This window comes from Macrotis lagotis, chromosome 2 (genome assembly GCF_037893015.1).
Source record: "Macrotis lagotis isolate mMagLag1 chromosome 2, bilby.v1.9.chrom.fasta, whole genome shotgun sequence".
NCBI classification, from domain to species: Eukaryota; Metazoa; Chordata; class Mammalia; order Peramelemorphia; family Peramelidae; genus Macrotis; species Macrotis lagotis.
In genome coordinates this window covers 338,146,015-338,167,061 of record NC_133659.1, presented here as the reverse complement: position 1 = coordinate 338,167,061, position 21,047 = coordinate 338,146,015, and the positions used below count along the sequence as shown (strand labels likewise).

The following is a 21,047-nucleotide window of genomic DNA, read 5'->3' as shown; positions in this document are numbered from 1 at the left end:
GCAGGGTTGAGCTAGCTGAGAGCTGATGCTAAAGGTTTCACCTGCCTGCCAGGTTGGGCTAACAGCAGAGGCCTCAGTGTCTCAGCTCTTACGGATCAGGCTTCTGGGTTGGGAAAATCACTTTTGGTCAGAAAATTCAGAAAGATGCTTTCAAACCTGCTACCGCCACTGGGAAAAATCCCCTTTGGCTCCACAAACAAGCCTGGTCTGATGGCTTGGCTTCCCTGAAGGGGAATTTTTTACAAAATGCAAGGCAACTGATTAAGAAGAGGCCATTTCCAGCCTTCTTGGAAAATGAGGTGAGGTGAGATGCGTTTGACAACAACAGCAGGGAACTTCCCTAGGGCTTTCTCTCCAAGTCAAACCTATCTCATCAGAGAATAAGTGGTGGAAGCTTAGAAGCCTGGTTTCCATGTGGAGTGAGCTCCTCCCTAAGCCAGGAGGACCCTCTACCAAGGGCCCTGACAAGAGAAGCCCAAGCTCTGTGAGAGGCAACATGTTTTGGGCCAGGAGCATAAAGGACTACTCACAAGACCCTGGAAAGCCTCCCCCCATTCCCTTAAAACATCCCAAAAGTATGATTTAGCAGAGACCCAAAAAGGGAACCTGGAATATTTTCAAGAACCAAAAAGTTGACCTATTTCCTAGTCTTATATTACTCAACTGAAGACTATTTTAATGGAGGGGGGATCTCTTAGAGTAGTCAAGAGAGTAGTCTTAAGTGACAAGGCCAGAGTTAGGACCCGGATTCCAGTACCAGACAGGCCAAAGACTCTGGACCTTCCAAGCAGATGGAAGAGACACAAGGAACGTCAAAGTCAAGCAAGGGATAATATCACAAATCGATCATCTTCCATATATTTTGAGGCTACAAGCTCAAAAAAGGCTCCAAGGGAATTTGGTTATTTTTTGAACACTAATCCTAGGAGGATGATGCTGTTTCATCAAATCATCCAGGTCTTTTCCTGAGCATTAAAACTTTACAAATCTGGAGTCGGGGACTGGTCAAGCCCCCCCCCCCCAGAGGAGTTGAAAACACAAGTGTCCTCACTTACTGCAGAGACAGCAGCAAGGATTGTTATTTGCTGTTTAAATAACCCTAAAGATTTCCTCATCTCCCCCTCCTCCCCAGAGTTCCAATTTTGAAGACAAACTTCTCCAGTTCTTATCATCTAATTGGTCTAAATTACTCAGAAAACTGGTTGGACTCTACCTACCCTCTCAAGATGCTATTTTTGTGGGGATGTATTTGGAGAGGGAGAAGAGTCATCATTATTCAAAACAGAGGAGGGTTTTGTCTAAAACTGTGGAAAAAGCAGGACAAGGAATAAGCCTTAGAGGGCGGTGCTCGGTCTGGGGCATGCACACACAGCTTTTTGACAAGTTTTCTCTCAATCCTCACAGTCCTGGGAGACAAGGGGCTGTGACTCTGCCCTATTGTACAGAGGAGGAAACAGACAACCAGATGTGAAGGGACATGCCCAGGATCATCCAACTTCTTAGGGACTGAAACAGGATTTGAACTCAGATCTTCCAGAGTGCTACCCTCAATGCATCTGCCTCTGAAACTGTCTATACATTCTCAAGACATCCAGGTGATCGAGACACGTTAAAGATTGATCAAAAGCTAATTTTGAAAAAGAAAGGCTTTTCAGAGCTAACCCTCTAAACACAAAGCCGACACAGCTCCTGACTCTCAAAGGACGGCTGTATGACCCCAGAGCAGTGGGGGAGGGGGATCTACAAGCTCATTTTGATTTCTGGTCCTGTGGGAGGAATGGAGACATTTTCTATCATCCCAATGAAAACTGGAGAGCTGTGTGTGTCCTTCTAAAGCCCTTGGGGAAAGAGGTATTGCAAGAGTTGGTCAATACTGTCTCAAATACTGAAAATAAACTAGGACTGTCTTTAAAAAAAGAAAGGAAGGAAGGTCTGTCTTTCCAGTCTTCTGCTGAGTGCTCACACCATCAGGTCAGACCCAAAGGCTAATGACAAATGGCCTTCATCCCCAGGACAACAGGTGACCAACAGGCCTAAGGCCCTCCCCAGTCCTCGGGCTCCTCCCTACAGAGGGCTAGCAATGGGCTGGCCTTCTGTCCCCATGCTCTATGACAGAACTAATCGAGACCTTCCATTACCTGAAGAAGGGCTCTCTGGGCATCAACTGCTTTTATGATTATCTATTCATTTTCCATTTTATTTTATCTTCAGGTCCCAATTCTCCCTCTCTCCCATTACAATCCTAGGTGGACATGCAAAACCATTTCCCACATTAGCCAAGTTAGGAGTTGGACAAATCCAAAACAGCAGTTTGTAAACTGATGTCTGTGGAGGGATACCAATGCCTGGGAAGCAAAGACCACCAGTACTGATTGTCTTAAGTCTATCTGCCCAAGGAAAAAAGTTCAGTGACTTTTTGGCTGACTTAATCTTCCCCAAAAAGCAAGTTAAAAAAGTCACATCTCTTAAAGATCACCTCTTTCTAAATATTCATCCATATATCATGGGAATCATCAACACAGATCAGTTCATAGAACTGCTTCTCAAAACTTAGCAAAGAAGATTTTAAATATGAAAAACCCCAAGTATAATAGCTTTAAAAAAAGTGCTATTTCCTACCACAACCTGCCCTGGGATCTGAAGAATCTGAGGAGCATGATGGCCAGGCATCCCGAGCACAGGGATGTGTGTTGTCAGGAGAGCCTGACCACCAAGACAATCTTCCTGAGGCTGGAGGTCCAGGCCTGACCCACTCTGGTCCCCGTCTACAACTGCTCTGACCATGACTTTTATTTTTCCCTTTATTTAGCCACTGTGATTTTCACTCTAAAGTGAGCCCTCTGTCATTCTACAGACTTTATTTGATACATTTACAAATAAGTGTCCAAGAAGAGGACCACGGCTGCCCCAGGACACCTCCGAGGGTCACCAGCTACTCTGGCTCGGGTGCTGAGCTAAGGGCTTTACAATCAGGACCTCATCTGATCCTCTCAACATCCCTGGAGGAAGGTGCTATTATTCCCATTGTAGAGTTGAAGAAACTGAAGCAGACAAAGGTGAAAAGACTTAGATTCACAATCAGATTCTGAGGCCTTGAGGGAAAGTGTCGGCCGGCCTTCAGAGCCAACCTGTCCAGACCTGCCCAGCTCTGATGATCTTTATAGAGGAGCACACATACTTGTAGCGGAACAAAGGCCACACTTCCCCAGTCCTAAGATCTTTTATAGTAGCCTGTGATGAGGTTCTCAAAAATCAATACTAACGTTTTTAGACTCAAAAGTGAATGACAGTGCACTGACAAAAGTTTACAAAGTGCACCAGGCTTCTAGCCTTGCTCCTCAACAAAATTCTGATTTTTTTTTCAAAACCTCCAACAGGCACTCCAAAAAACACTCCAAAAGCCCTTTTATAGAGCCTTAAAACCAAGTTTCATCAAAGTGACTCATCTTCCAATAGGGGTCTCTATTCAGACAAGGCTTCCTTCAAGAAAATATCATCCTATGAAGAGCCTCCTTTCCTAGCCATTAGGGAAGGGAGTTCAGTGGGTTTCTGTCAAACCCTCTTGGGGGGAAGAGACAACAAACTCCAATATGACCCTAGGAGGTCGCCCCAAACCAGAAAGGGAAGCCTGGTCGGAGTCCCCATTACCAAGCTCCTGTCCGTGCAGACCCAGGAGAAGGCACACTGAGGAGGAGAGGGTTAGAATGGCAGCAAAGTCTCACCCAACCAGGGACATTTTCAGCAGTCCTCCCCCAAAAGCAGAAACATCCATGGGAAACCAGGTCACTCCTCAGCACTAGACAAGAATGAACAGTGCCACCGGTGACAAACAGGGGGCCTGGTACATGGCAGAAGCTTAAATGTTGATCAACTGCTGGGGGGGGGGGGGGGGGGTGAGCTGGAGAAAATAATTTTTAAAAAGAGAATGTTTTCTTAGACTGCCAATGAAAAATTGATTAAGGAATTCTCCGTCTACACTTTTTTAGAGAACCTAACAAATGAGCCAGAAATTGTCCTCATGACAGACTCCCAGAGGGGTTCTTGAGAGCCGTGGGTCCTCTGTGGCTCTTCCTGGACCAGTCAGTCCCTGCTCCTTTAGGTAATGCTGCAGGAACCCAGGAGTGATGGGTCCAGTGACCCAGTACTCCCAGAGGTTTCTGAGGGGATCAGAAATGTGACTGGAGACTCTTCCTCCCCAAATCTCCTGAGAAAGGAGAGCCACCAATTGGACATCAAGGCCAAGGGGAGCCAGCGTTGGCTGCAGAAGCTGGAGTCAGCTGGGGTGCAGCAGGAAGCAGCCAACGCTGGCTCTGGGATCATTTGTTCTTGCTCTTTTCTAAAACCTCGTCCTTTCAGAGTCTGGGGGAGGAGGTGGGAGAGAGGGAGAGTGTGGGCAGGGGGGAAAAAATAAAATGAGTTTTTAAAACCTCTGTTGTTAAGGACAGGGTCTCCAGGGGGAGGGAAACGCCTATGGGGAACATGAGGGACCTCAATGAAAATCAAATTCTTAACAAAAAGGTTCATGGAACAAAAGGAACGGAGGCTTGTGAGCAGAGAGCTCATCACCAGATGTTCTTTTATAGCGAAGAGACGATTAGTCAAGGCTGAACTTCCAACTGCCAAACAAAGGCAAACAATGAAACCAAGAAAAGAGCAGGGAGAGGAAGACATAAGCGTGGCCCAGCCTCGTCTTCTCTGGAAGGAAAGCTCAGCTGGGAGACAAGAGAGAAAGGAGAAGGGCCATCTTCCAGTTGACGCCACGAGGAGTCACGGCACAGAAGCCACAGAGACCTGGAACTGGGCTGAGTGAGAAGAGCCCGTGGCCTTCTGGCAACAACTCCCAGTGGGGTCCTTCCTCAAGTTTTTCTTCAGGGAATGAATAACTGTCTCCCATTTCAAAATGCTAATGTCTGGACCACTCCAAAAACAGGACACCAGGGAGCCAGAGAATAAGTATTAAAAAACCTGGCATGTACTCTCTCTTTTAGGGAAGAACCATAGGAAAGACAAAATAAAAGCACACAACTACATATGTCTGGTTTGGGATCTTTTTCACCAAATTTTATAATTTTCTTTCACTTTCTTTCTAAAGTAACTTTTTCCCCCTCCACACACACATTTCAGGTTTATGCTGTATATATGTAGAGACACATGTGTGTTTTTTAAACTCAAATGAGTAGAAATATGCTCCTATACATACATGTAGACATCCATGCATGTGGGGTGGCTAGGAAGTGCAGTGGATGGAGCACCAGCCCTGGAGTCAGGAGGACCTGACTTCAAATATGGCCTCAAAAATCTGACCCTTACTTGCTTTGTGACCTTGGAAAAGTCACTTCTCCCTGACTGCCTCACATTCAGATCCATGTCCAGTCATCCTGATTCCTATATCTGGCCACTGGACCCAGAGGCTCCAGAGGAGAAAGTGAGGTTAGTGCCTGAGCACATGGGACCAACTCCCTGAAGTTGTGGTCATCTTCAAGAACAATGGATGAACCTCCTTTCCAGGCATGCAGCGTGCCTCTGGAAGCACCCATGATAGTCTAGAGGATGTATATCCATGTAAGTGCCCATGTGAACCAGGCTAGGATGTTTCTAGATCCAGGCCCCTGCATGCACACCTGATCCCTGTGCTGGCCTCTGTACAACCAGAGACATCTATGGCCCTCTCTGCATGTGTGGGATCTCAAGAGTTCCCGTTGAGGTGTATCCACACACACAATCTGAACCCCAGGACAACCCTGCAGGGGTCCAGCAGCCCTAGCTGGCTCCACACCCACTGGAGACCAGCAGCTCCAGGGAAACTGAGGCTCTATCTGCTCCTCTTCAGTCAGTTTGGGGACAAGCAGCCTCAGGGCACAACTTAGGTTATCATCCCCAGCTATACTCTGCATGTGACATGAACCCTGCAGGGACTATGTCTGGTTTAACCAAGCCCAAGTCCCCCAGAGTCTCCCAGGTGAAGGCCCAAGAGAATCAGGCCAATGAGATCGTTTCTTACATTCAAATTTTTCTACAAAATTTCTCTTGCCTACAATGGCAGTTCTCTCTGACACACACACACACACACACACACACACACACACACACACACACACAAAACAAAAAGCAGGAAAGGGGAAAAGGGGGAGCAAGAGGGAAACCAAAGAAAGCCAGGCCTGGATGGGGGCAAAGCAAAAAAGCTGAGTCCTCCCCTCCTAGCTCATTAAATGTTAGATTCTAAATCTTAAGATTCTACCCCAGCTTTTAGGCTTCTTTTGCTTATCTGCTAAGATTATAACCAATGTGGTTTTTTTTTAAATCAGAGGTTTAGATGTTTATCTTGTGAACAATTAAATTTAAAAGAGACCAAATAGAGCATCTGCACAAACTGAATCCATGAAAGCAAAGATGTGTCTCATCGGGAAGCCCTTGGGCCAGAATCTGAGTTCTCAGAACGTCTGACAAAATGTCTCGATACTGAATCATCCAGATACGGGCCCCCATTCTCATCTGGTCCCCAGAGCACAACCACAAAAGCCCCCACCCAGCCACCAGAAAGCCCCAGTGAGAGGTGCCCTCCTTACCTTCCTCATCCGCTTCCTGTTCTAATGGCGCCCCTTCCTCTTCAAAGCTCCCAATACCTGACTCCAGTGGAGGGGGTTGGCTGGCGGGCTGACTGAGCTTGTTGCGAATGACAGCAATTTCTTTTTTTAATAGCTTTGCTCGTTTACTTCTCGACCCACTGGACTTCATGGAGCACGTCAGATCCAGTTTGTCCAGTAACTCTTTGAGCTGTTCTTCCAGGGACATGTGCGCCCGGTTGGCTGGATTGAGTAAACGATCCACTAAGGTGAGAGTGAGAGTGAGAGAGAGAGAGAGAGAGAGAGAGAGAGAGAGAGAGAGAGAGAGAGAAACTGAGACTTGATCACCAATGGGATGTGGGGCAGTCAGGAATGCAAGGAGCCCAAGAAAGAACCACCCCAGATGCCGGTTTGCCTCTCAAGAATGGGCAGCGGGGAGGGCAGGTTCTGGCCCAGAAGCCAAGCTTTCTCCTTCTCTGACTTGAGAAGTTCATCAGATGAAGATGGAGGACAGCACACGGACCAAGGACTGAGCTGCCTGCCCCAAGATGCATGCAGAGAGTTTACCTAGGGTCCCAGTCTATAAATCAAAGATGAAAAATCATGACTTGTTAGTTAAAATTGCAGGCCTAAACAAGTGACTCCAGGGCAGCCAGCTGCCTCCCACCAGTGGCCTGAGAACGCAAGGAAAAAATCAATACATTTCTAAAATCTGTTCTGTTATCACAGAATAAAAACAAAATAAAACCCTAAGCCCTCTACTCAAGTCAAAAAAATGAAGGTCAGTAGATAGAGCACAGGCTCTAGAGTCAGGAGGTCCTGAGTTCAAATCCAGCCTCATACAATGATTACCTGGGCAAGTCACTTAATCCCATTGCCTTACCAAAAAAAATGTGTACCACCTCTGATCCAGCAATACCACTACTGGGGGGTCTGTATCCTGAAGAGATCACAAAAAAGGGTAAAAAATCTCACACGTACAAAAAATAGTCATAACAGGTCTTCTATAGTGGCAAAGAAGTGGAAATTGAAGGGATGCCCATCCTTTGGGGAATGACTGAACAAACTGCGGTATATGTATATGATGGAAGACTATTGATCTACTAGAAATCAAGAGGGATGGGATTTCAGAAAACAAAGATTTGAAAGAAGTGATGCTGAGTGAGAAGGACACTGTCCACCCTCACAGCAACATAGGGGCGATGATCAACCTTGATGGACTTGCTCATTCCAGTGCAACAACCAGGGACAATTTTAGGGGATCTGTGCTGGAGAAATCCATTCATATCCAGAGAAGGAACTGCAGAGACCAAAGCCCATTATTTTCAATTTTTTAAAAATTGTCTTTTGTATTATGTAATCTTGCTCTCTTCAATGTTTTCTTTCTTCCTTTTGGATCTGATTCTTCTCTCAACACATTCAATTTTGATCTATGCTTATCATGGATGCAAATATAAAGACTTTATCAGACTGCCTTCTGATGGGGCAGGAGAGGGAGGGAGAAGAATTGTAAAACTCAAAACCTTGCAAAAAAAAAAAGACTGGCAGAAATTACCATTGTATGTAATTGGAAAACAAAAGATTTATATAATTTTTAAAAAGAAAAAATTTGCTCTGAAGGCCAAGAAGTCATTCTGGGTCTTACTTATCCAAAAAGCTTTCCAATTGCCATTTCTAAGATGTAAGAAGGAATCCCATTAAGGTGCACTTAAGGCCTTTCCCATTCTGTACCTCTTTTCCCTTGGAACAAATAGTCCTAGACTAGGCTCTTCTAGGGCTAACGCCTAGGCCAGGAATCCTTCTGCAACAAGTCCATCAGGCACAGTCGGCATCCTGAACAAGGCTGGAATTTTGTATTTATTGGAAAAAAGTGTGCTGTTGATAAAATGAAGAAACCCTAATCATCTCACTGTAAGATGCCCAAATCCTGAGTAACCCAGAAACATTGTCCTAGAGTCGCAAAGAAAACATGCCAGTCAAGCAGCAGGCAGAGCACCCTGGCAGAAGCAAAGTGAGAAGGAATCCCAAAAGATGCCCCAGCTGCTGTTTGCTCCCCAACTACAGATTTATAAAGAGAACAGACATTTTGAGGTCCAAGAATCCTGGCCTCTTGATCACACTATCTTTGGGGGGGGAGCTTTGGCAGTGACCTTTCAACTACTGTTTGAAGAGTTGAGTCTGGCCAAGCCCAGGGAAAGGGCATATTGTCCATCAAGGCCTCAACTGATGCTTTCTCACCCAGGGCCACTGTACCTAGGTGGGTAGACAAGCTTCTCCTGGAGCTCAGCCCAGCGGTTCAAGGCCACTCCATCACTTTCTTTGTTTTCTTCAAGGCAATGGAGCTAAATGACTTGCCCAAGGTCACACAGCTAGGTAATTACTAAGTGTTTAGAGCTGAATTTCAACTCAGGTCCCTCCTGACTCCAGGACAAGTGCTTTATCCACTGCACCACCTAGCTACCCCAAAACTGGAAAGTCCACATATCTTTTTTTTTATTTATTTAAGGCAATAGGGTTAAGTGACTTGCCCAAGGTCACATAGCTAGGCAATTATTAGGACTCTGAGGCCACATTTGAACTCAGGTCCTCCTGACTCCAGGGTTTCCTATACCTAGATGGCCCCTACTCCATAAGCTTTTTTTTTAAAGGTTTTTGCAAGGCAATGGGGGATAAGTGACTTGCCCAAGGTCACACAGCTAGATAATTAAGTGTCTGAAGCCGGATTTGAACTCAGGTACTCCTGGCTCCAGGGCCAGTGCTCTATCCACTGAGCCATCTAGCTGTCCCAAATCTGTAATTTTCAAAGCACCTTTGTAGGAACCTGTTGAAAGGGCAAAAGACAAGGGGAACTTTTCCCCCCACTGGACAGCTCTCCCACCAATGGGAGGCAGCTGGCCTAGCCCCCAAGCCCTCACCACTGCAGAGTCTTCAATCAATTGCCACCTGCCCCTCTCTCCACAACACTTTCCACCTGGCCAGTGTCTTTCTCAAAAAAGAACGTGTTCACAATGGCTGGACCAGCATCCCCTTACTGCCAATGAGATTTAAGCTGTCTGGAGGAGCCAGTCACCTAACCCTAACCTCCTCCAAAATCCTCAGGTCTCTTCCCCCCAGCCTCTGACCTCTTCCTCTCCAGGACGCTTCCTTGAGCCCACGTGTAAGATACTAATCTTTCTGTTCTTCATGTGCCTCCTGTTGGCTCAACCCAACATTCTAAGCCCTAGAAATCATTCTGGGATCTAACTTTGCCATGGACCAGTCAGGTCACATCCACCTTTATTTACACAGGCACTGCCTTTCCAGTCGAGAACCAGGACTGCACTGGGGGTGCTACATCGTCCTTACTCCCAGCCACATTACACCTCTCATCTTGTCCATCAGGTCACACGACAGACTCTTGTCAAAGGTCAGCTATCCCATCCACTCTCTTCCACCAGGCTGGGAACCACATCCCATAGTCAAAGGAGGAGAAAGCCACCATTGCTGCTAGCTTTGTGACCACACTTCCATTCTAACTCCTAATAATACAAGTTTCTTGTACTTCTCCCAGCAGCTGAAGCTAGTGGACTTGCCAGCCCAAATTCTTCCGTTCTAGCTACCTCTCCATTCTCTAGTCTTTCAAGATCACGGACAGTGACTCAACAGTAACCTGAATGTGGTGCATCTGGCTGAGACTTGAACACAAAGGTATCTAGTGGTGGACAGGGCTGCGGCTCATGAGGCAGTAAGACCTGAGCTCCAACTGGGCCTGTGACTCTGAGCAGTTTCCTGCCTCAGTTTCCTCATCTGTGAAATGGGAATAATAAAGATAACCTCCCTCCAATGAGATAATAACTGTAAAGTACTTAGTCCTAGATACACAGGAAGAACTCAATAAATGTTACTAGTATCAACTCCATTTTTCACCATTTCAGTGGAAGAGCAGCCTGACCTTGGCTCCATTAGGAGTCCCTGCCCTCTTACCAGATGGCCCTCACCAATCCATCTTGGCGCCCCAGTTCCCACCCCATATGTTCACACATGCATGCCTTATACAAGCCCATGAGGGTCAATGAAGGGCCCTGGGGCCCACATTCCACCCCACTCCACCCCCAGAGCTCTACACCACTCCCTGCACTTCTTAGAGTGCAAGTCATTCCTCCTGAACCGACTTCCAACCCCAGGCTCAGACCTTTCCTCTTCCTCTGCACAATACATCCTCCATGAGCTAGGGGCATGTCAGGGTCTGCTTCATCCCCAGTCACAAGCCCACCCCACCACAAATTTCCCTCCATTATTTCTAAACCGGAGAGCTAGAATCTAATGCACAAGGACTTGGATCCAAAATGCTCCTCTGCCCAACTTCTAGAGTGACCCCAGACAAGGGATTTTACCTTGATGGGACTCAAGTTTCCTTAAATCTCAAATGAAAGAGTTGAAATACAAATCGATGTTCCTATGGAATCGTCATTCTTCTGTCACCCTTTGGCTCACATCTGTCTGGCAGCCCGTTGGAAACCTCCAACAGACATAAGACTGAGGAAGGACCCCCAACACAGCTCCAGGCCTCAACCCCTCCTATCCGGAGCTATATGACATGTATCAATGGCCATGGTGATTCTCTTGCAGACCCACTGTCTTCCCCCAAGCACCCTTGAACACTCTTCCTCTTACATTTCTTCCCCTCCTACTCCTAAATTTCCTCATAGGAAAATATACCTCTGGGTTCTGGTATATGATTGCAGATTCAAATTCCAGTTCACATTAACAAAGCCCTATAGGTTGCTGGTGATGACCCAGAACTCCCATGGACATATCAAAGGACATGAGTTTTCTTACCTATACTTTTCCTGAATTTTTAGATCCTACATTTTTAAGGATTTCTAAAATTCTTACACTACAGGTTCTCTAACTTAGCAAATATCCCCAGTGAGTATTCCGCTCTCAAATCCTTTTCAATGAAATATCTCCAAGTTGATAGTACCATATGTCAAAGACTAGTTTAGACTAAGACAATCCTGTTTCCCTCTCTCAGATAAAATAAAACCCTATAACTCCTCAGAAACTCTTAGAACACTCTGAAATGACCTGAGAACTCAATCTCCTGCAAAACTAAAGTAAATGACCCACTATGTAAGCCACTGCACACAAAAGCCACAAGATTAAAAAACATACCAAGGGGCGGCTAGGTGGCGTAGTGGATAAAGCACTGGCCCTGGAGTCAGGAGTACCTGGGTTCAAATCTGGTCTCAGACACTTAATAATTACCTAGCTGTGTGACCTTGGGAAAGCCACTTAACCCCGTTTGCCTTGCAAAAACCTTAAAAAAAAAATACCAGCAGGCTAAAATAAACTCTTAATTAAAAAGGACTTTGACTTTAAATGTTAAGGGTAAAAATTGTAAGAAAAAAAGAGCAAAAAAGAAAAGTATCTCACAGGCTTCTCGATTTTGGGGTGGTTAGGTGGCACAGTGAGTAGAGTACCGACCCTGGAGTCAGGAGTACCTGAGTTCAAATCCGGCCTCAGATGCTTAATAATTACCTAGCTGTGTGGCCTTGGGCAAGTCACTTAACCCCAATGACTTGCAAAAATAAAAATAAAAAAGAATTGACTTGAATGTTAAAACTCAGGAGTTCCACAGGGTGCAGAGGGGTCCCTGAGTCCAAGTCATAGTTGACTGTAAACCCCCATTCCAATCAATCCAGGTGGTTGTTCAGCCTGCATCAAGGCCTCCAAACCTACCAAAACCTATTTTTGAGAGAAAATGAACTACAACACTGCCCCATCATAACTCCCTTGTCTGCTCCCTATGGTGGAGCCTTTGGAATACCCACTGAACATCTGCTTCTTCCCCCCTTGTTCCTTCTTTCATCAACCTTCAAATGGCTCGTTCTCCATTCACCCACCAGCCAAAGTGTCCTTTGCTGAACACACTTGTCAAAATCCTTTCTAAAGCAGTGTCCAAAACTGCCCAGGATACTCCAGGTATGGCCAGATGCAGAGGAGGACAGCAGAGTCGCCCCGCCATTGTTCAGGCAGACTATTAATGGGGCTTTTGAGCATAGATCACAGCATCCGCTGTGTTCATTGAACTCCAGGGCCTTTCCATTCCTGTCTACTAACTCTATCCAGTTCACAAGCTTAAAAAAACGTTCACTACAGACACAACTTACCATCTTCCCAAGAAAAGGGCCGAGGAGGCTCCAACTGTGGCCGTTCAGGTAAGTGCATTCCAGTTTCATGATCAAAACCAACCCCTTCAGCTTCCCGTCGGGTCTGCCTCAGGACAAGCCCGCCCTGGTCTCTCAGTCGTACAGCTGCTCTATAAAATATGGTATCCTTGGCATTGTACTTCATACAATTATCTATAATGAGATGAAAATCTTCTTCAAACTCATTGAGGTCTCTGTAACCTTGAGCATCTAACCGTTTTCTCATTGTAGCAAAGTCCATGGGGTGCTTAATGTGATCCAAATAATCAGGAACCTGAGATTTGAGATTAAAAAACAAAAAACAAAAACAAAAACAAAAAACAAAAAAACAAAGAAAATTATCTAAAATAAAAAACAAGAAAACAAGGTACAGTTTTTCTACTTAACAAAGACATACATTTAAACCTCAAATCTGCCATGAAATCAAGCGTAAGAAAATAAAATGTAAAGTTATGTATATTGTCCAAGAGAAATAGAAATCAAAACACAAGGATTTTCCCCCTAGGTATACAATAACTTAAGAAACAAATCATTCTCAAATAAAAGCTTAAATAAATACTAAAGATTGAAAAATATGCCACCCAGAACCCAAGGGTGGAAACACCTTGCAAGGAGAACAAAAATGCAAGCATACCATCTCCAGCAAAAACAAACCAATTAAGTCCTCCTACTAGAAAATAAATAGGGAATTAATACTTTGTGCTTTTGAACATTCTTCCAGAAAGGACATTCAAAGGAAATTTCAAATTAAGACAAACTGTGTAAACCGTTATGTACTGAAATATGGCTTGGGCAAAGTGATGGCAGGCAAGGAGGCCAAGGCCAGGCTGGCAGCCAAGCACACACCTCTTTCAGATTCACCGGCTGGGCAAAGATGCGGGCAGGGTCTTTCTCTTGCAACTGGTCCAGGACTGACCGCAGGAGGACTGTGAATGGTGTCAACTGTAACTCCAACGCAACTTGCTCCACCTTCACCTACACAAATTAGAGGAGGTTCAAAAGTGGAAACAGAGATTCCAGGCACATAACTGGTGAGCAACAAGCCTCCCCTCTGGTAAATTCCCAGCATCTTTATGCAAAGGATCTATAACCCAAAACTGAGAAACCTGCTGAGCTGCAGGTCTGTATACTTGCCCATGGGTTGATCTGCTTGGGGGGGGGGGGGGGGAAGGCTCCTCCCCACCCCCATCAAGGGTTACCTGTCAGGGAGGATGTTGTGCCATAGGTGCAACGACAAGACAACAGCAAGAAAAGCCAGTGAACCATTATCCTGGCTGCAGGTTTCCAAGAAAACTCCCCTCACCTGTTCTCGCTTCAATTTCTCCCGTTTCCGGATAAGTTCCACCAGTAGCCGTGCTCTCTCCAGATCGTGCCGCAACCTTTGCCAGTATTTTAATTTTTCTTTCAAAGCTTGAATTTCTTCATCATCTTCTCTCTAGAGAAGTAAATGAAAATTTTTTGAACAAAAAAATACAAAGTCTACAACCAATGTTGCTTAAGAAGTTCCCTGCTCCACTGCCTCGGCTGGGTGCCTAAGTGAAAGCCAATGCATGATGTCCCCAATGGATTCTTGTGCCCTTGTTCCCCTGCTCAGCACCTCTCACAAGAACCCCCAGACCTCACCAGGGTAGCAAATACAGGTGGGATCACACACAATGGCAGCTCAAATTGGGGAACTTCAGAAAACCTGAAGGGGAGACTGCACGCTGCCAAAGTCTTCCCAGGGACCAGGTCCTTCCCGCTCCCGCTCTCCTTCATCTTCTGAGGGCCTCTCATGACAATCCATGGCAGGCAATACCACTTTGGAAGTTGGCCCCATTATGTCACAGAGAGGCCTTTTGATAGGGTTTCTGTCCCTGTTCCTCTCTCTTCCTCTTCCCTCCTCCTCTCCTATAGGTATCCTATAGGGTTTTGTGTTCCAACTTTGGTGCTCACTTAGTTCCCAGATCCTCACCAACGGCCACTTCTTGTTTTGCTCCCCAACACACAGTCTCTCCCCTCCTGCCAAAGTCACTGTGATCTCTGTCAAACACTGCCCACCCCAGCTCTTCATTGGAAGCCAGTACAGCTGAGTGCAGCCAGCTCCAGGACAGCACAAGCAAGGTCACTCGCTTGCGGAAGAGGTCAGCCTCTAAGGGAGCCCCAGATACCACCCACCTCACCTAGTCCTGAGCTAAGTGTTTTGTGAGCCTTTGAGCATTGACAGAAAGGTCACCATGACCAGGAAAATCTGTGGGAAGCTCACTCCAAGAGACTCTAAGACAAGATAAAGCACTTTAGAAAATGGGCTGGAGGTGATGCAAGTGAAACAAATCCAGCAAGTCCTGCAGGCATACAGACAGTGATTTAAAGGGAGGGGAAAAAACCACATTTTGAAGCAAATGCGAGACTCAAAATTACAAAAGAAAGATTAAAGGGACAACTCTGCACCTGAATGTCCAAGATACACCATCAGAGCAACTCAGATATGTATGTGACCAACATTCATTCCCTAAGAGATAAGCAAAGCATATGAACAACCAGTTCTCCAAAGAACTGCGAAGAATTCACAGAAACATGAAAGAATGCTCCAAATCCCTAAAAATCAAAGAGAAATAGACATCAGAACCTCCCTGAAATTTCACTTCACACGCTGCAAACTGGCAAAAATGACCCAAAATGGCCATAATCACAATGGTGGGGAGATGTGGAAGTATAGGCACACTAATACATAGTGGGTGGGCCTGTAAAATGGTACAATTATTTTGGAAAGGAGTTTGGAATTATGCAAATAAAGTGACTAAAATGCTCATAGCCTTTGCCCCAGAGGCTCCATTCCTAGAATTCTATTCCAAGGAAGCCAGAAATAAGAAAAATAGTCTCCACATATACATAATTATTTATAGTAGCACTTCTTTGTGATTGCAAAGAACTGGAAACAAAGGAGTTGCCCCTCAACTGGGGAAATAGCTAAACACATCACAGACCATGACTATAATGGAACACAAGTGCACTATGATAAATGATTTATTGGGACAGAAACAGAGACAGTCGGGCAGAACTACATGAACTGATGCAGAGATCAGCAGAGGCAAATGAGGCAAGAATAAGAAGAATGTGAAAGATTAGAAGTCAATGAAACAAAATTATCAAAGCTAAACAGAAAGAAAAAGGATGAGAAGAGATTTCCAGCCCACCCCTAGGGACGAGCGGGAAGTTCAAAAGACCTACACTTGGCCCAGTTTTCTGGACTTTTGCAATGTATCCATCACTGGGCCTGACTTATTTTTTCCTCTCCAAATTATAATGGCTCTCTGGAAGGGGAAGGAGGGAAAGCTACATGGGTTACTATGGTAATATAAAAAAGAGAAGACAATAATGAAAAATATTTTTCGAAAAGTCAATGAGAAAGGAAAAAAGAAAATCAGAGTCAAAGAATCAAAACTTCAGAAGGGGACATAAATCTAGCTTCTTTTATTGTTTAAATGTTTTGTTTTAATTATTAGCATTTATACACAAAGTCCTGACTGAAGAGATGTGAGCTTCCCAGTGCTCTTCTACCACTTTACACTTCATTGAAGAAAGAACGCTCCTGACTGCAGCACAGATAGTTCAGTTTTGCTGAAATGAATTCCGACCATGGGCTAATGTCAATCTAAACCATTTCTTTTCAAATTTTTCTGTTCTACATAAGGAATATGGGCTACTGAAAAGAGTTCTGCTATACAAAAAACCATGAGTTGGTAATGGATATAAAGCATCTACACCAGAGCAAACGATGAAGGGTGGCCCGGAACAGGTTGATCCTTCACACTGAGAAAGGCAGAGAGGGGCCTTAGCTTGGCATCCGGGGAAGAGCTTCCGCAAATCAACTGAACCACCAAGCCAAGCTATCACAAACACCAGCCATGGGCAAGCCTGATGCCCAAGAAAGTCAAATGGGGCCCCAAGAGAAAGTCAGGATCAATCAATGACCAACCTGTAGCCAGCACACACATCTTGACAGATTCCATTAAGGTTCACAATAGATGGGATTTCTGAGGGCCCATCCTTCCTTCCCTAACAAAGTAGAAATTCATAGGTAACTGATATGGCGCAGAAGTCGGAACAGAAACCTTCCTCCAGGCACCCCATCCAAGCAGTTCAGCTCCAGAGGCATGGGTCAGGCTCAATGCATGGAAGGATCCAAGGAACAGGGCAACTCTGGCTGAGATAGTTCCATCTCCCTCTACAGGCTGATGCTCACTCCCAACAGAGAAGCACCTCCAATCCTCTTCACTCTTGGGGTCACAGAATATGCAATCTACTGAAGCAGCAATGGGTCCCAAGCCCTTATCAAAGTCTACTACTAATGCTCATATGGATGAGGGTCTGAGACTTGACTAGTTGTGGGAGTAAGGTCAGAGATGAGATTCAGGAGAGCTAATTTGGAAAGGAAAATCAACAAGAAATCAGGCTCAAATTAATGCATTGACAGAAGAGTTGTGAAGTGATACATTAATTAATGTTCCATTGCTCTGTAGAGCAATTTGGAACTATGCCTAAAGGACTAGAAAACCAGGCCTCCCCTTGACTAGCAGTGCCACTGGCACAGAAGAAATAAAAACAGGAAGAAAAAAGACATCAATATAGATGGCTATCTGTAGCAGCTCATTCCTGGTGTCAAGGACCTGGAGACTGAGGGGATCTCCATTGGTTGGGAAATGGCTGAAATTGTGGTATGTGATCTAGAAGAAATGCTACTATTATAAGAAATGATGAACAGGATGCTCTCAGCAAAAAAATTAACCCAAGCAAATGCAAGTCATAGCAATGTTGTGGGATGATCAGCTGTGCTGTGACCCAAAGAACTCAGAAAGAGTTAGGGTAAAATAACAAAAACAAAGCTGATGACATTTACTCTTACATGATTGCTGTGATAATAGTTTTCATGATTCCACATTTTTAATCTATATCAAATAATTTGTTTTCTCAATGAGGGGAATTGGGGTGGGAAGAAAGGAGAATTTGGAGCTCAAGGTTTTAAAAGTGAATGGTGAAACTTGTTTTTGCATGCAACTGGGGAAAATTAAATTAAATATTAAAAAAAGAATGAGAAAGAAACAAACCTGGCTCAAAGTCAGGCTGTTTCCATCTGTCTCAAGGATCCCAAAGTCACTGCAATGACTCTTGAGTGGGCTTTCCTCCCACGTGGTCATCCAAGTCCAACGTAAACCTGGATCTCAAGCCCAGCCTGGCAACCTGGAGCCAGCCCAGGAGGCTCCGGGGCAGGCCAGTCTGGCTATGGCAGGCCCCCACTGATGAAGGGCTTGAGCAGATCCTGGCCAAACTCAGCCACAGGTTTCTCACCCTGGCTACAACATAAGCTTAAAACTAACACTACAAAGAAAGGTGAACCTTATGATGTTGCTGCCCCCACCCACCCAGGACAGGACCAAGCAGGACTGAAGGCATGTCTGGGTACAGGGTAAAAGTGCTGACCAAAGCCTCACTCTCTGGCTCTATATGCTAGCAGCTCTTCTGCTCTCAGGCAGCCCCAGGGGCACAAAGCTGGCACTAACATCATGCCCGACTAGTCTAGCCAAGCCAGGAGGAAGGATCCCTGAAAATTCTGCCTCAAGAATTTCTGTACCACACTTATCCAAGAGTTAAAGACACTTAACTCTGATGATTCTGACCTTATGTATCCCCCAGGTTAGGAGGGGGCAGGTATTAACCACCCCTACCCCTCTCCTCACAAATGGAAAAATGGAAGAATCCAAGAATATCATGAACTTGGTCCAAGGTCACAGAGGCAGGGGGTAAGGTCAAGCTGGGCCCCTGATTTCCGAGGCAGATCATGTTCTGACCTTTAAACACAGCTCCCAACAGCAGAGGGAGATTACACTGATGATTCACACAGGGCAACAGTGGCCCATCTGAGACAAAGGAAGTCTCTGAACTATTAAGATTTTGGATCGGGTGACGCTTTGAAAGAAGCCAAAAATAACAAGGTGAGCTGTACAAAGAGGGAATGCTGCCTTGCCTGTTGAACCTCAAGGAGTGAAGTTACTACATAATTAAAAACTCATTCTTCTCTTCAGGTATTAATGGGCATCTAGAAAGGTTGGTAGTCCATAGATTACACTAATATCTGAATCCCTTCATCTCCTCCTTTTGCTACCACCTGGGTGGCACAACTGTCCCAAATGGAGGAACTGGGAGCTGCGCTATGCACAGATGATGAATTAAGATGAAGCCTATATAGACTCAGATGGATCTGGCCAAGGGCCAGTTCCCGACAAAAGATTACAGAAAATTAATTCATTAGGTCCTGCCTTTAATAGCAAAGACTAATAATCTGTTTCAGGCACTCCTCCAAACACACCCTACACCACTATAGGAGGCACTGTCCCAGCCCCCACAGAGGCCACAAAAATGAAGTAAAACAAGGTCCTGCCTTAATCAAGAAGAGTTGACCATCTAGCAAAACGACAAGAACAAACAGTGACAAATACCTCCTAGAGGTGAAAATATAGTAAGGTTCCAGGAGGAATCATGTCAGCAAAAGTTTCAGGGACAAAGGCCCAGGTCCAGTTCAGCAGTGACCTGAAGCCACGCCCTACCTCTGAGGCAAGCAAAAGACTCAACATTCCCTTAAGAGAAAAACTTGAATGAGGTCTCCACCACACCAAGTCCGGCCCTCTCACTTTTTTGCAGGTAAGGCAACTGAGGCTAGACAAAGATTAGTGATGGCCTGGACAAAGTCCAACAGCTGCTCCCAGGGGGCCGGCCAGATCCCAATTCAAGTTCAAGCAACACTTCTGGTCCAATACCTTTCAGTGGCAATGAAATAGAAATTTGGATGTCAAAGAAGGCAAGGTGGCTGACTGGAGATGATAGTATAGGACAGGTCATGAGGATGGGACCAACCAAGGACAATGGGAAGCCCAGGCAGCTTCAGGTAACAGGTGGCAGCCACTGTGAAGAAGCAGAGTTTGAGCTGGTGGTTCGATAATGGGGGAGAGAGGTCCTGGTTTGGGATACATATTCAGGGCTATCTTTAGTAATGAGATGACATGAGCAGATCTATAGAAGAGATCAGTCTGGAAACAAATGCAAAAGGTAAAGTCAATGAGTGACCTAAACCTAAGAACTGCCCTAGAGGAGGGTTAGAATTTCTCTTCAGTGCTCAGTTCCCCTACTTGATCAACGGCCCGAAATGGTGTTCTAGTTCCTACATTCTTGCCTTGGGAGATTTCCTTAAAGACATCATGCCTACATCCATACTTCCAATATCTACAGATGGAGAGAGCCCTAATATAATCTCTCTCTCTGATGCTCCCTTCTCCAGCCAGGTCTCCTCCACACCTCTCGGATTTGAGTCCTGCTGTCCCACACCACCAAAGCCCAAGGTGAGGAATATCAGACAGAGCCCTTGGAGCTGAAGTCTTTGGCCTGCAGTTCAATCTCAGCTCCACTTTTTATCACTGGAATGGACTCTGGTTCCATCACCCAGCAAGTCACCCAGCCTCAGGGTCCTGACCTCTCAAAAGGTCTGTGAGCTCCCTTCCAAATTTGAGATGAATAATCCCGCTCCTCCTCTCTCTCCATCATCCAGTCTGATGACCTCAAAGCTGCCCCATTATTTCTGAGGCACACATCTGCTCATGTCATTCACCATGCAGGTGGCTCCCTACCTATCAAAATAGGATCAGTGATGAGGACAGTGATAGCACCACCACGGTCTGCTCCTCAATATGGCTCTACTCTCCGCTTTGTGTCTTAATTCACATCACCTCACAAGCACCTCCCTCTGGACTTCCATGAATTGGCACAAACCCACCCCCCACCCAATCACCTTCCCCAGCATGTTCCTCCCTCCTTATACCAAAATGTCAAAATCATTACTTTCTTTCCAGGCTTATCAGATACCACCTCTTTCTTTCTCCTCCAACCTAATACTACAATGTCAGCAAAACTCGATGTTCCCCAAGGGGCAAGAAGGTTTGCTAAATTAAATTAATTAAATTTTTGGTCACAAAGGAGCAGAGTTCTATCATGGGAACTTAAGATCACTCTAGATTGTCATCCCCAAAGAGTCACAGCAAAAGAAGGTCAAAGATTTTTATCCCAAAAGTAAGACATTATTATCAATGTAGTAGTTCCAGGATTCCTAAGCCTTCCTCTGAACAGATTTTTTTCCCTCCAGAAAAAGAGAATATAAAGGTAAACCAGTATGCTTCCCTGCACAAATGACTTCCAAGTTGAATAAAAAACAATATAAGAAATTAAATTCAACAACAAAAAAATTTTAGAAGTTTAGTAGTACAAG

The 21,047-nt window shown here is 45.2% G+C and overlaps 1 protein-coding gene across 7 annotated transcripts in view; it reads right to left on the bottom strand.

Moving 5' to 3' along the window:
* The window catches only part of BRD1 (bromodomain containing 1), a 66,239-nt gene that overhangs the window by 23,596 nt on the left and 21,596 nt on the right, over window positions 1-21,047 (bottom strand). For 6 of the 7 annotated variants that reach the window (XR_012476352.1, XM_074227254.1, XM_074227253.1 and 3 more), the window contains exons 4-7: window positions 14,058-14,189; window positions 13,601-13,729; window positions 12,716-13,028; window positions 6,567-6,827 (exon numbers count right to left, since the gene is read on the bottom strand). Coding sequence is in view for 6 of the 7 variants with exons in the window: in XM_074227254.1 (XP_074083355.1) it covers window positions 6,567-6,827; window positions 12,716-13,028; window positions 13,601-13,729; window positions 14,058-14,189 (835 nt within the window). In the remaining variant the exon portion in view is untranslated. The remainder of the gene's footprint in view (window positions 1-6,566; window positions 6,828-12,715; window positions 13,029-13,600; window positions 13,730-14,057; window positions 14,190-21,047) is intronic. The other variant, XM_074227252.1, reaches the window with a different exon arrangement.